At 38.8% G+C, this 15,857-nt stretch overlaps 1 gene segment (V, D, J or C); it reads left to right on the forward strand.

Moving 5' to 3' along the window:
- The first annotated feature begins 14,836 nt into the window (after positions 1 to 14,836).
- On the forward strand, positions 14,837 to 15,442 carry LOC129074095 (T cell receptor alpha variable 36/delta variable 7-like). The segment is given in 2 exon segments: positions 14,837 to 14,888; positions 15,090 to 15,442. Coding segments are annotated over 2 exon segments (405 nt in total).
- Positions 15,443 to 15,857: the final 415 nt, after the last annotated feature.

Genomic DNA, 15,857 nt, shown 5'->3' on the forward strand with positions numbered 1-15,857 from the left:
GTATACTAAATATTCACCCATAATAAATAATTCTTAACAAATCAGAAATAAGAGAAAAACTTTTCCATTCTGGTAAAGGGTATATGCTATAAGCACCATTTGTCCAAGAAAATCACGGGAAAAGACCAGTTCACCAGTATAGCCACTGACATGGCTTAATCAAAAAGACAGAGAATACAAAGAATTGTTGAGAATATAAAGAAATAAACCCCTTATTAGTCTTTTACTAATGTGTAAAATGGTGCAGCCACAATGAAAAATGGTTTGAAAGTTCTTCAAAGCATGAGACATAGAGTTATGATATGTCCCAGCACTTCCACTCCTACATATATACTCAAGAGAAATGAAAATATCTGTGCACACAAAAATTTGTCCATAAATGTTCATAACCAAAATGGAAGCAACCCACATGTGCATCAGTTGATAAATGAGATATAGTATATCTATACAATGGAATATTATGGTCAATAAAGAGTAATGTACTACTCAAACATACTACAACGTAGATGCGTCCAAAACATTATGTTAGATGAAAAAAAGCCAATGCCAAGGGCCCACACAGTGTATAGTTCCATTTATATAGAATATGCAGAATGAGAAAATCTATAGAGACCGCTAGGGTCTGAATGTTTGTGTAGCCCCAAATATAATAGTTGCACCCTGAAACATGATGGTATTAATAATTCAGGCTTTTCAGATTAGTGGACTTATAAAAGAGAGTCCGAAGAAATCCTTTCCCCCTTCCAACAGATGAGCACACAGCAAGAAGGCACCATCCATGAATCAGAAGGCATGACTATACTACACACCAAATCTGCTGGTGCTTTGATCTTAGACTTCCCAGTTTGCAGAACTATTAGAAATAAATTTCCGTTATTTGTAAACTACCCAATCTGTGGTATTTGTTATAGCAGCATGGATGGACTAAGGCAGAGACAAAGTAGATTAGTGGTTGCCTAGAAGGAGTTTCAAGGGGGAAAATGGTAAGTGGCTGTTAATTAAAACATGTTCTTTTTGGGGATCATGAAATGTTCTAAAATTGATTGTAGTGATGATTACACAACTCTGTAAATATACTAAAAATCATTGCATTGTATGCATTAAAAGGGTGAATTACATAATATGTGAATTATATATCAATGAGGCTATTATATAAACACAAATGAACAAAAACAAACAAACAAATTCCAAAATGTTCATTTTTGAGGGGACTCAGTCTGGATTGTTCATACCACCTGAATCCCACAGTAATGAACTATAGATTAAAACTTCTAGTGTTGCTCTGAATTTTGGATCACATACCTAGAAGACATAATTACTCTTACCTTTCATATTTCTTTTTGCCGTCCCTATACTTCTTTCATGCATATATTTACACTAGCTTTGAATTGCTGTTATTACTTTAACCTGGCATGACTACATGACAACATGCCATAGGCTGCCATATTGTAATAGCCAGGCTTTCCCTGTCCAGGTTTGTGAATTTTTCCTTTTTTTTTTTAAAGGATGGACAGTGAGAGTTGGTGTTCTGTCTGTTTGAATTTTGTCCACACATCTAACCTTGCATTTAACTTCACTGATGGGTACTTTTGTTCTATTTTTTGTTCTACTTTTTGTTGTCCAAAAAATTTGAAGTTTTTATTTAGAATAACTTTGTCATTCCATATAACTTCTTCCAGTGACTATTAATTAATACATTCACCCAACAAAAGATTATTAAGTGCTTAGTCTCCACCAAATCCTGTGCTAAACAATAAATAATGTGCCCTTGGAACAGCCATCAAACATGGAAAACTAAGAGACTAAGGAAATTAAAGGAATTTGATTGAGGAAGGGTTATAGGTAAAAAGGTCACTGAAATAATTCTAAAATCCCCAACACACTGAAAATAATTCAACCTTTATAGCAGCAATTTTCAACCTCTTTCATCTCATGGCACACATAAACAAATTACTAAAATTTGTGGGACACCAAAAAATGTGTAAAATTTTTAATCATTCACACCTTATGGCTATTGCTGTGTGTTGGCTATTGTCGTTTTTATTTTTGACAATGTAAGAGAAAAGAGTTCAGTGACTCAGACTAAATTGTCTGGAATTGCTTGTTTAAAAATTTTTTGCTGCACACCAGTTGAAATTCACTGCTTTAGAGGCTTGTGGTAGGAAGCTCTTCACAGAGCTTTGCCTCTAAAGGGAGGTAGCATATATGAGACCTTTGACAGGAAACACAATCCTTGAAAGACTGCTGACTGACTTGATTCTCAGTTCTAAGAAAGGGGTTCATCTCCACAGTCGCAAGAGCGGGTTGTTGTGTAAATGAGAAAATCTATAGACACAGCTATGATCTGAATTGAAGCTCCTTCCACAGTGAGTTAAAGTTTACCTTTGAGCTGTGAAAGAAACTACTTTCATCTCCTTTGTTTTCTTGTCCTTTATAAACTCACACTGAGCTTCTGCGCAGCCTCAAAGACAGGGATGAGTTCTTTCCCAAATACAGAGCAAAGAGCTGACCCATCATGTGAAGAGAATGGAGAGGTGATTAATAGTTTAATTTTAAATGGCCAAATATTTCTTCCTATAGTGAAATAGGAAGCTTTGTTACTCTAGCAGAGAAGGAGAAAATAGTTTACTTTTATTCTATCCCATTTTGTAAAAAGTAATTCCTTTTGAGAATAATCAGAGGAATTCCTTTATGTTTATTTCTACCTCTCTTTCCAAAAGTCTTTATTTCCCTATGTAAATCTTCTCTTCCTGTCTCTTCCCTGTTTTTCTCTTGTCTTCAATGCATGCAAACCCTAGGCAAGGGGGTAAAGGTGAGGAAATGTCTGCTAAAGAGGGGATAAATGGAATACAAATAATTGCCAATCAAGTCACTGGCTACTATGTCCAGACCAGAGGCATCCAACAATGGCCAACAGAAGGATGCTTAAGCAGCATCCCAGGAGCCGATATGGGAGAACTGAGCACAGACAACCCGGCTTCTGGAGTGGATTCCAATATATCATCCTGTCAGACTGAGCTCATGGGTATTATACAACTATGAAATTATTTTGGTCATGAATGTTGCAAATATTTTCTTCCACAGTGTCATTGGATTTTTAATGAACTTATGGTAAAATTTTTAGACCAGAAAGAAGTTTCTAACTTTCGATGTTAAATTATGTATTACTGCTCTTGAGAATACATTGTTCTGGTTGGGAATATGGATAAAACTCTCTTCTCCCTTAGAGCCCAAGATTCCACATAGGTACTTGGATTAAAGGATATTTCATATCAGCTTAATTGTGGGTTTTGCCATGTACCACAAATGATGGACAGTAAATCTCCAAGCGGATGATACTATTTATTCAGACTCACTCAAACATAGACTATTTGAAAATGATCTCATGAAAACCCTCTGAATTGGGACTAGACTTTGGTAAAACTTTCTTACCCTCTTTGTATATTTATGTTTGATTCTGTGTTTGGGAGTAAACCCAACCAAGAACTGCTTTGTCTCTCACTGACGCCTGCCCGGGGAACACCCAGTTGAAAGCGTCCTGGCTGAGGCTGTGCTGGTGGCTGCTGTGCTGTCATTGCAGCCTCCCCAAACCCAGGGTCAGACACAGATTCTGAGCTCTGAGGCCTGGAACCCCAGTTTGCACTTGAACTATGAGACCAGTGATAGGAATAACTCTTTGCCTAACTTTGGGTAAGTGATCTGGGTCCGAGAAAGGTTGGTTTTTGTGGCTAAAGACAAAGGTTAGGTACCTGCTTCTTCCACTTCTCCCACTGGGCTCGACCAAACTCCTGGGGGGAGGGGGTGGAGAATGCATCTATGTGCTTGCATGTGTCTGTGTGTTTCTCCAGGGAATCTGGGCATCATGGTGAGAAGTTTCTCATACCCACTACTCATAGAAGATCCCCTGAGTCACACAGCTCTGAGGCTCTAAGGAGCTTTGGGTTCATTGAGCCCAAGGGTCATGGAATACAACAGGTGATCTTTGGCCTGTGGCTCTGGATAGCTCAATAATAAATACCAGTAATATTTCTCTGGCCTGTGCAACGCACATGAAAATACTTGTGCAGGGGGCACGGCCAGAGAGGAGAGTTCAGAAGAGCTCATGAACCCAAGTTTGACATTCCCGAGCTAATCTAGTGTTTCTCATCCCCTCAGGTGTTACGAGTGATGCTAAGTCCACACAGCCAGATGCCATGGAGAGTACTGAAGGAGAAACGGTGCACCTCTCCTGTAGCCACTCCACAATCAGTACAAATGAGGTCATACATTGGTATTAACAGATTCCCTAACAGGGTCCAGAGTCTGTGATTCACAGTTTAAAAGGCAATGTAAACAAAGGAATAGCCATTCTGAACATCACAGCAGACACAGTCCAGCTCCTTGATCCTGCCCCAGGTTACCCTGAGAGACTCCGCCGTGTACTACTGCATCGTGAGAGACCCACAGTAAGATTCCTGGGGCTGCCACAATATCTCCTTGGAGGGAAGACAAGCAGCAGCAGCATCTAGAGAGATCTCTGCATAAGAAACTGCAGCAGAAGAAATAAAAGGGAAAATAGAGAAAAGAAGTAAAGGGAAGACAGTGAGGAAATCAAGGAGGAGAGACTGAAAGGAGCCAAGAAGATGAAGCAGCAGCACTCATATTATTGAAAGGACAAAAGATTGAAAGGAAAGGAAAAACCGCACTTGTAAACCCGCAAGGAAAGGGAAAGGAAATGAGAATTTGCCATGACTATTTTAATCAAGTGTTGCTTTGTATGTAGGTCTCACTATAACAGGTGAGAACAACCACTAGGCTGCCCCCAAAACTTCCTTCCTTTGGACCCAGGGAAGTGCCCAGGCTCTGGGTACCACAGCATATTAGGCCTTCCAACCTCTCAGAAGTGGAAATGAATTTCAGAAGCTCAGCTATTTCTCTTGGAGAAAAATTTGGAATTTCTTGGTTCCTTATCTGTAGCATAAACACTTAGGATTATTTAGAGGAAGGAACTAAAAAAAATGGAGGCATATATAAGGATTTTAATTTAATTTTTAAAAATGTATTTTATAATATTTCCAATATTACACAAAAATACAACAGATGGCTTTTCTCATTGTATACAACTCAAGATATTACATTAGTTTGTAGAGCAAAACCTAGAATCTAAAACTGACTCTGCCCCTCCATTCCGATTTTTCTGCCACTTGTAATGACTTATTTTGACAGTTTTCAGTGTCCTGACAATTACATTTCTTTTTATTTTACAAGGATAGTTATAGAAATATCTACTCAATTTTCTCAGAGAATTTGGATCATGTCTCTGTGTTTATTTGGAACTTTTTTTTATTTTTAAAAAAATTTTTTTGATATATGCTCATACATAAACATATATAAATGTACTTTATAGTATACTTGTATAACAATTTCACTTGCTCACCTATAATTTTTAAATTTTTTACATATCTTAGGTATTATAACCTGAATCATAAATCAACAACTACCGATCCAGAACATATCCAGCCATGGTTTATGAAAAATAGAGATATTCACTGAAGAAGATAAAAGATAAAAGAAATATTGTCCATAGGACAATGATGCTTTAGTCCCCTTCAAAGAAGGCACCATGGGACCTCACAAAGTTCTCCATATAGCCGTCAGCTTCCCTGTCGTATTTTCCTGACTCTCATCGATGGTCTTCAATCTCTTCCCTTTCAAAGTTGGTTTTAGTTTTGGGGAAAGCCAGAAGTTGCAGGCCATCAAATCTAGGCCATGCAGAGACTGAGTCACCTGGGTGACTATGTGTTTCACCAAAAAACTCTGCCTGAGACGTGATGCCTGAGCAGGCACATTGTGTGGTGAAGGTGCCATTCACCAGTTGCCCATAGATGCAGCCTTCTGAATCATCCAAATAGTTTCTGTAGAAGAACGTTCAAGCTTAATGCAAAATTTGATGCAGATTTGTTGCTCTTCTCCCTCAGTCATTTTGAATGCGATGGCCACACCATTTACATGCTCACTCAACAGCATCTGCTCCACCACTGACTAGTACAGTGAAGTTGTCATTGTTCAGGTATGCACATTCCAGTCCACTCTCCTTACTTTGCTGCCAGGTCACATGAATGTAGCACAAACCATTCTCCTTACATTAACAATGGCTGGACTTTCGCTGTACAGACTTTCATGTATGTACAAATGTATAAATATATGTTGATTTATATATATACATAGAGAACACATATGTATTTCCTAATCTTATTCTTAGAAGTGAAATTGATAAGCCAAAGGATATGTCTATTTTATGTTTTTATAGATATTAAAAAATTGCTTTCCAAAATGGTTCGAACAATCTACATTGCCAGCAATACTGTATGGGAAACCAATTCCCCTGACTCTTGGTTAACACCATTATCAACCTTTTTATATTTTAATAACTTGAAAGTATTTTGTTGCTATTTCATTTGCATTTTTCTGATCACTAGGGCACTTGAACAACTTGTGCTTTATGTTGTCACTTTAATAGATTGTCTTTTTCTTGGTTATTTATAAGAGTTCTGTTAATAATGTGAATGCTACTTTGTCTATTACATATGTTATACTTACTTTCCCATCATGTTCATTACCAGTGATATTTTGATTTTCATATTGTCAGGTCTAAGCCTTCCCATTCCAAGGTGATAAATCTCAATTCCTACATTTTATTTCTCTCAAAGACATTCATGGAGTCAGCCTCAGGGAGGGATGTGGGAGCTCCACTAGGGCTCAGATATTTGACAAGGTGAGATGGGACTCCTGAGCAAAATGATAGGCTCCCACAGTCTGCATTTTACCTGCAGAACTTTAAAATATTTTAATCAAAGAGTAACAGGCTCTTGATTTATAAGAAACTGTTATTCATTTAATTGTGTACCCCCCACCCCACCTCTTCACACACACAGAGATTCTTCTGCTGTATATCTTGTAGTCCTTCCCTGGTATTTCAGAATATGACCTTTTTTGGAAATAAGGTCTTTAAAATAGAAACAAGTTAAAATCAGATTATTGTGGTGGAACCTAATGCAATACTATTTGTATCCTTATAAAAAGGTAATATTTGGAGACAGACAGACTAACACACACACACACACACACACACACACACCCATGTGAACATGAAAGCAGAGATCAGAATGAAGCATCTACAAGCCTAATGAGAGGCTGGAACAGATCTTTTCCTCACCAGGCTCAGAAAGAAATATCTCTGCTGATGCTTTGATTATAGACATCTAGCCTGGACTGTCAGACAATTAATTTCTGTTTTCTTAAGCCACTAGTTTGTGGTGCTTTGTGCTAGTAACCCGAGCCAACTCACATCCTTTTCCAATTCTTTCCAACTGGGTGCCACCTAAGATAGGACCCGCCTGCTTCTCTATCACTCAGCCATGCTGTCCATCTGGGTCTCAGTGTCTGTAATTTTTGTCACTCTCAGTGACACCTCTGTTTTATTCCCACTAATCCTTTGCCTAATCTGGAAGCTCTTTAGAAAAATGTGCCCCTCACCAAGTAAAAGAATATAATTTCCAAATGAACACAGATGGAGAAACTCCATTACTGGAAGAAGCCTCATAAGACACACTAAAGGAAGTTCTTCAAGATAAAAGGAAATGGTAGCAGATGGTAATTTGAATGCACATAAAGAAATACAGAGCCCTGGAAAAGGTAAATATAAAAAGGACTATAACTACATTTTTCTTTTATTCTTTTAATTGATTTAAAAGAAGACTGCATAGAAATATAAATTTCAAATTTTATTGTCAGGGTTGTAGACCATTAATTATAGTTTATATAATAATAAGAGTGCAAAGCAGAGGCAGGGAATGGCACTATCCTGGAGGCAGAAAATGACACCAGACAGTCCCTGAAATCCACAGGAGAAGTAAAGGAAATGGTATTTGGATTAATATGAAACATTGTATAAATATATTTTTCTCCATTCTCCTCTTAATTAAAAAAAAAGACATGGAACCTAAGAACAAAATAACTAATGAACAAAATAGGAGCAGAGGTATGAAGACATGGAGGGGACTGGAGCAAAGAAGGTGAACTGATTAGCAAAAGAACATATGACACATAGACCCAGACACCAGTGTGGTTACGGCCAGAGAGAAGGGGGGCTAGAGGACGGGTGGAGGGAAACAAAAGGGGGGATTCTGGGGACATCGGTAATAGTGTCAACAATTAAAAAAAAATACACAAGATTTTCTAAAGCAAAATTGACAATGCACGGTTGTCAGAATATAACATATATGGACATGGTATTTATGATAGTAATATCATGAAAGAGAAGAAAAGAAATAGAGCTATATTAGAACAATATGTCTGTATTTTATGGAAATTAAGTTAACATGAACTTGAAAAAATGATTTATTTGCTTCTATTTTTTTTAAAAAAAGATTTTTATACTTTATTTCTTTATTTGCTTCTTTAAGAAAAACAATGTTCACACCATTATGTTAGTAAATAACAGTAAGTAACCTTCTTCTTCCTGCATTGTCTCCCTCAGGATTCTTTTCTCTTTCTGTATTTGTCTTTGCCTTTCATGTTAGGGTGTTTTCTTCCAAATGCCTAGTGATCTGCATGCTCATTCATACTTAATGGGATAGAAATCCAAAGTTTGAGCAAAGAATCTGGCTGTAGTTCTTCTGTTTTGAGGATTTGCCTCATTTCACTCTCAACTAAGCCTGGTATCCCAGGTTCTTATTCCTCTTTACTCAATATTGTCAGAAAAATAGGCAATTTTGTCTATGAAAGCAGCTGGGGAGGAGTGGACAGCTGTCTTTTTCATGTCAGGATGGAAGACCTGAGACAACAACTCTACCTCGGACAATTGTACTCTATGCCCGATACACTTTAAAGTTCCATTACCCCCAGGCCACGCTCAGACTTCTGAGGTATCAGGTGGTCTAATTCTTGAGACTTTCAGGGCACCTGGGTTTTTGTTGCCATTTCCTTCTGTGACCCTTCGGATACAATTTTCTTCCATCTGCTATCCAGTCACCATTTGTCCATTCACTCTCAACCTGGATACCTTTCACCAGTTCTATGTGTTCATTGGGGTAATATCTATAAAAAAAATTTAGTGTCATTTCAGTGTCATTTTTTCCCTTCTCAGAAAGGAAAAGAAAAATATGTTTTCATGAGGTGGGAGCACGGACTCTGTCCCACAGAGTACTCTCCAGGTCGTCATGGATAGAGAAATAAAATAAGTCATCCCAGACACTTTTCTCTTGGTCTGCCAGAGAAAAGGGTGGCACTTCCCTCTAGTGGAGAAAGCCCTGAGCCCTTTTCTTGTAGTGGCTTTTATTGAGAACCATATGCACAGGAGTATGGTTGCAAAGCTCATCAGTCAATATCAAAAGGCTCTGTTTACAAATAGAGGTCATAGATAACAATTGAAGGAACACAAGAGATTTGCCTCAGGTCAGGGTCTGTGACTAATGTAAATTTCCTTCCCAGCATGAGCAGGTCATCATAGATTTTGAGGGAAGAACAAAGCATGCCTCAAAGAACTTACTTCTAGGCCTGATTTCCCTCTGGAACTGCCAAATCCAGTTTAGGGCTGTACCTGCTTTTAGTATTGTTTCAAGCCTGAGCCAGGTGGGCAGGGCAGAGCCGCCAAGAGATAAGGAGACTTATTTCAGATAGAATGAGGGTTCTGGCCATCTCAAAGCCGAGGGGTGAGGGTCTTTTTCTCCTTCTCGGTATCCCCCAAGTCCTTCCCATGATGGCCCATGTGACTGTACCTGTCTTAAGTGTCCCTGCCATCGAGGGGTCTTACCCATTATTGACTAACCAGCCATCCTCCAGGGCCAAGCAGGGTGATGTGAGGGAAGCAGGGGCTGTGCCACTGCCAGGGGGACAAGATTTGTCTCCTCAGTGGCCTATTTTTCCAAGGCCTCCTTGCGCAAATCCAGCCCTGGGGCCCTCTCACCTGTCAGAGAGGCTAGAGTCCCTGAAACTAGGCAGGACGCTTCCCAAAATTTTCAATTCACCATAAATCTAGCCTTCACTGATTTTCCCCAGGGATATTATAAGGTGCCCAGGGGCAGAGTTCCTGTCTGTCTTGTTCATGTTTCTCCATATTTTCCTAGCATATACTGAGTTCTCATGAGTGCTCACCCAATGATAAGGAGAAATAGAATAAAGAGAACAACAACAACAAACAAACACACAAAACACAGCAACTCGGCTGCTGTAAACAACAAGAATCTAGTCACTAGCCATAAGGGGGCAGTGTCTCTACCCACAGTTAACCTACAAGGTTAGCTCAAAACTGAGAGGAACCTCTAGTTACGGATCAGAGTGGATGACACATGCAAGAGATATTAACACCACGATGATATTTACAGTGCTACCGTAAGCCCAGGGCAGTTCACTGGGGCAAAAGCCCTTTTTGGGAAAAAATTGTCTGTTGAAAGACTTCTGATGGAGATGTTTCTTGAAGGTTTACTAATACTCTTATGGATGCATCTGACATGTGAGTGTTGGAGCTTTCTAAATTTGCACAGAGGACTCTAAAGGGGTGGGAATTCTTGGAATGCAAGAGATGAGGTCTATGAAAAGAGGGAAACAGGAAGAAAAGTGAGGGGGGGGGAGAAAAAAAAGCACTGACTGAGGCAGGGCTATGGAATTAGTAGAGTGTTCATCATAGCTTTAAGAAAGGGGTTCTAAAAATGACCTTGCACACGTTTTTTTGTCTTACTGTACAGGGGTGAGTGGCCAACAGCTGACTCAGAGTCCTCAGTCCATGTCCATCCAAGAAGGAGAGGGTATCTCCATGAGCTGCAGCTCCTCAAGCTCACTCGATGCCTTGCAATGGTACAAACAAGATGCGGGAGAAGGCCCTGTCCTCGTGCTAGTCTTATATAAAGGTGGTGAATTGACCAGCAAGGGGACACTGAAGGCTCACTTTGGCCGAACAAGAAAGGACAGCTTCCTGAACATTTCAGCCTCTGAGCCTGCCCATTCAGGCACCTACTTCTGTGCTGGGAGGCACAGTGCTCCCCTAGCACCTGCAGCTGCACGCAAACTTGCAGCGATGACCTCAGTCACTCTGCTGCCTCTAGCTGCTGCTCCTCTTGGCATGGAATGTGGTCGTGCATACAACCCATGTCCCCTGCCCTTCCATTACTGTGAATTCTCATGTATTCAGGGCTTTATCTTCCAAATAAGAATATAAGAACACAATAATCAATGCTACACCAATACATGTTAATGTGTACAATAAATAATTAACTTTGTAAGAAAATGGTCATGCTGAACTCAAGAAGAGAGAGAAAAATTAAATAGGCCAATGACATGAAGTAAAAGTAATAAAAAATGACAACCAAGATTGGAGAAATTTATGGCTGAAATTTATAAGATTTTCTAGTAACAGATGACTCCTATATTGTTAGAAATGTTCTAAAACATAGAAAAGTAAAAATATCAAACTCATTCCGAAAAGTTAGTATTACCTTGATATCAGAACTTACAAAGAGTGGTAGATGCACATACAAATTATATGATGATTTCAAATATATTGTACATAGGCCTCAAAAGTCCAAAATAAACTACTAATGAATCAAATTCAGTGTTTAAATAACATACAAATCAAATACCATAAAAATTGCCCAATTTATATAATAAAGGAACATCAAGTCATCATTTCAATAGGTGAAAAATAAGTACTTGATTAGTGTTAAACATTTTGTCAGTTAACAAGACAAGGAAGATGCAGCAATTAATAACCTGTACTGGTCCAGGACTAAACATGTGAACAATGAAATTACAAAGAGACTATAAATAGTTCCATATAAATGAGTGTTAAAATGAAATGTGGAATTGTAACAAAAAAGGAAGAAAAATTAGGCCTTTTCAGTAAATGGTGTTGGTTCAACCGAATATTCTTGTGACTATCTCATGTCATAATAACATTCCATTTGAGATGTATTATATATAAATATAAAGAGCAAAATTCTAAGATTTCAGGAAATAATACAAAATGGTACACAATAACATTCAAGTAGAGAGACATTCTAAAATAAGAAATACAAAGAATTAAGCAAGAATCTACATCAAAGTACATATGTAAAGAGTGAAAAGTCAAGTCACAAATGGAAAAATACTTTTCACTAGTATTTAACTAGCAGAAAATCTAGTCTCCATTTGGAAGGAATGGGTTAAGAGCAGGTGAGTACAGTTCATCCCTTCATTCTGTTTTCACACCACCTGAGTTAGAGTGATTGTAGACATCCTCCTGGTAGACATTCCAATGCAATTATTAGATGGAGTATAAGTGAGAGGCCTTTGGGGGCTGTCGTGAACACACTCTGCTATGTTACATTAGAACTGTTTACTGTAATGAAGCTTGAAATTTATGAATTGATAAAATGCAGCTGGCTGAAGAATGGAAATTAATCATATAACCAATCTAGCTAAGTATCCTGAGAGATAAGAATTTTTGGAAAACCCAGAATAAATAGTAACGTTGTGTGCTAAGATTACTGATCTCACAGCCACCATTCATACACTGAAAAGAAAGAATGAAGGAAATTTTCTACACCTACTAAGAAATTATAAACTAAAACTTCTCAATAACCATGATACTAAGCAGAAAACTAGATAGTGTACTAAGCAATCAGTAAATGATTAAATAATTGTATACCTACACTACAGAATACTGTCCAGCCATCAAAGAGAAATAAGATAGATCTGCATATAATGATGTGGAAGTATATTTAAGATGCACAGTTCAAGTGAAAAGAACAAGTCACAGAACAATATAATATAAAACAAAATTTCATTTTCTTTAAAAATGAAAATTCCTTTAAATTCATAACTAAATATGAACACCTATTCTCCCTTGATCTCTCAACCTAGCTCTTTTTCTTTTTGCTCTCATTCAGCTCAGTAGGACCGGGGTCATGGCAGGAGGTAACCATTTCCTATAGAGATTATAAATATCTCATCTTCTCCAGAACTGAAAAATTAAACTCCACATTCCTATTGCTAAAGCCAAAATGTCCATTTGCATGGAACAGAGGAGGCTTTCTAGGAGAAACAAATAAATAAATAAGAAGTAATGAGACTTTTGATGTGAAGAGATAAAGGGTATTTTTCAGGGAAGTCAAGGAATGCTGAAGTGTCAGAAAGGAGGCAGATATTAAATGACAAGGCTCTTGATGCAAGAAAGGATTAAGGATGGGCAAGTGGTAGGAGGGGGCAAGCTGCTAAGGACACAGTTTAAGTGCTCAAGAGCCAAGGTAGATGATAGTCTTCCCAACTCTCTAGCCCTATCTCCAGGTGTGTAGCGAGGAAGTTCACTGCCTATGAAGCCTCTTCCACATAAATTTCCAGATTTCATGCAAGTTACCACTCTGCAGCAAGAGCCCCTTCAACCCTCAGCTCAGCTTGAATACATGACCTTCCAGGTTCTTCAGAAAGCTCATGGTCAGATGGAGTTTTGAACATTAACAATGGTTAGGAGTTTCTCTAGCAACCACACACCCAGAAGGGCAGGCAGGCTGGACACCTAAACTGAGGGTTTTAAAAAGTCATGAACCGTCCTCCTCACCACTGATAAAGTTAAACAATGTTTCATAAAAAATTGTATGAGAAAATGAGGAAAGAAATCAGCTTTATTTTTGCACAAATAAATGACATATTTTATTAATAAAGAAAAGAGAGTTCTGGATGGTGTCATGTCAGAGATACAGGGGTTAGGATTATGGACAATTTGTATTTCCTTCTTAGTGCTTCTCTGTATTTCCCAAATAGTCTGCAATGTGAGTATATTTCTTATGTAAGCAGAAGAGTATTATTTGCAAAGAATAAGTAGAATTTGCTTTCCTTTAGCTTAAAAAAAGACAAACTCACATCACAATGCAATGCTGGAATACTTACCGAAAAACATGTGAACAAGTACACCATAGTAATATCTAGCACAAAATGTGTTCTCAAGTTGAGTTGGTACATTCTGGAAAGAATATAAATTTAGTGCAAAGATTTAAAGAAAATAGAAGTCTACAGAACAAGTGAATCGAATAAGTAATGGATCCCTAGGTAGAAAACATTAATCAGATGTATTTAGTAGGAGAGGAGGGTCTCAGTGGATTAGAAATAGCATTACTGGTGTAATGGCTTGCTTTTTGTTTTGACTAAGACATGATAAAATAGAAAACTCTTTAACATGTTCATTTCACCTAAATATACCCTGTGAATTAACAGAAATCCCAGTTTATCAGAAACGCTGCTTTCTAAATATATGTTCCAAAATAATGAGATCAATAGTGAACGTTCTAAAGAGCTATTGGAAAGGCCCTTAGCTTTCTCCCCAACTTTCCCCCCATTCCAACCGTCCACAGAGCTTCAGCCCTTCACCTCTTCACCTCACAGTGCAGGCTCTAACTTGCGCTAACCAACTTCCCGGTGTGCTGTTCCTCTCTGCCTTCACTGAGCCTTGGAGCCACAGGTAAAGCCATGCTTAACATAGGGTCACCTGTCCTTCAAGGGTGAGACAATTTCAGAAGGTTGAATAATCATTGATAAAACACTCAGACCCAAACTTTCAGCTTTTCTGCACTTGCTCACAAGATGGCAGTGCTCTCCTTCTAGCTCCCCTGAGTGCTAGAGTGGGAGGGACTTGAATTTTATTTAGGAATCAATGATACTTGCATTTCTGGTTGGCTTCATAGCCAAACTGCTATTTCTCTTTCTGTGTGTTTCGTGTGTGTATTTATGTGCATGCTGGGAGAAGAGAGTGTTGGTTCAAAAAAGAAGAGGGAAAGCTCAGGGCAGTGAATCCCGTTTTACCCAGGAAAACAAACCCAAGGACTGAAGAATGGAGAAGGGGCCCCGAGCTTCGCTGGCGATCTTATGGCTTCAGCTGAGCTGTGAGTAGCACTACTGCAAACGGTCAGAGACAACCGGGAAAACTGAGGATTGATGCTCAAAACATTCAGAGAGAAAAGAGGAATTCAGGTTGACTTCTCTGGGCGCACATAGGGTTTTAATGAAGAATAATCATGATTTCTGAGAAAGCTTGACCTGACATCACTCTCTCTAACTTTAAGTGTTGATTTTTTCCTAAACAGGGGTGTGCAGTGATGATAAGGTGATACAGAGTCCCCCATCTCTGCTTGTCCATGAGGGAGACAATGCAACTCTCAACTGCCGTTACGAGGTGTCTGGGTTTCAAAACCTACAGTGGTATAAACAGGAAGAGAATTCTCCAATATTTCTGTTTAGGCTCTTTGCAAGTGGGATTGACTATGGAAGAATGAGAGGCACGTTAGATAAGAATGAACGTCTCAGCACCCTGCATATCACAGCCACCCAGCCCGGGGACACAGCCACCTACCTCTGCGCAGTGGAGGCACAGTGCTCTCTTGTCTCCTGCAGCATGTACATAAAAGCTACAGCTGAGGATCCTGCAACTCTTAGATGAAAAGCTGCTAAGTTGGGTGTGCCCTCAAAAATAAGCTACAAAGAAAGCAACTCTTGGTCAAGATCCTCATCCCCCTGTTAACAATTACACAGTTTCCTGAGTCCTATCCCAGGCTGAGTCATGTCACTGCACTCACAACTTTTTCTCTGTTTTTCTATGGCACTCAGTGAAGCTAAGTTTGTAGATGGTCATTCATGTGCTACCAAGTCCATTACCAGCCATGACATCCTGTGGAAGAAAGAGAGTCCTTTTGCCAGGATTGCACCACACACTTGTATGTGCACCATCCACCATGAACTCACCTGACAGCATAGTGCATGAAAAGTCCTATTTATCTTTGGTTTTATCTTCCTACCTAGCACAGGCACATATAAGTAGAGTTCTTCTCGTAACTTTTATTACTGGACTTACTAAC

Source organism: Pteronotus mesoamericanus, unplaced genomic scaffold (genome assembly GCF_021234165.1).
Source record: "Pteronotus mesoamericanus isolate MK-2021 breed Mesoamerican mustached bat unplaced genomic scaffold, CSHL_Meso_final contig_46, whole genome shotgun sequence".
Taxonomy (NCBI): domain Eukaryota; kingdom Metazoa; phylum Chordata; class Mammalia; order Chiroptera; family Mormoopidae; genus Pteronotus; species Pteronotus mesoamericanus.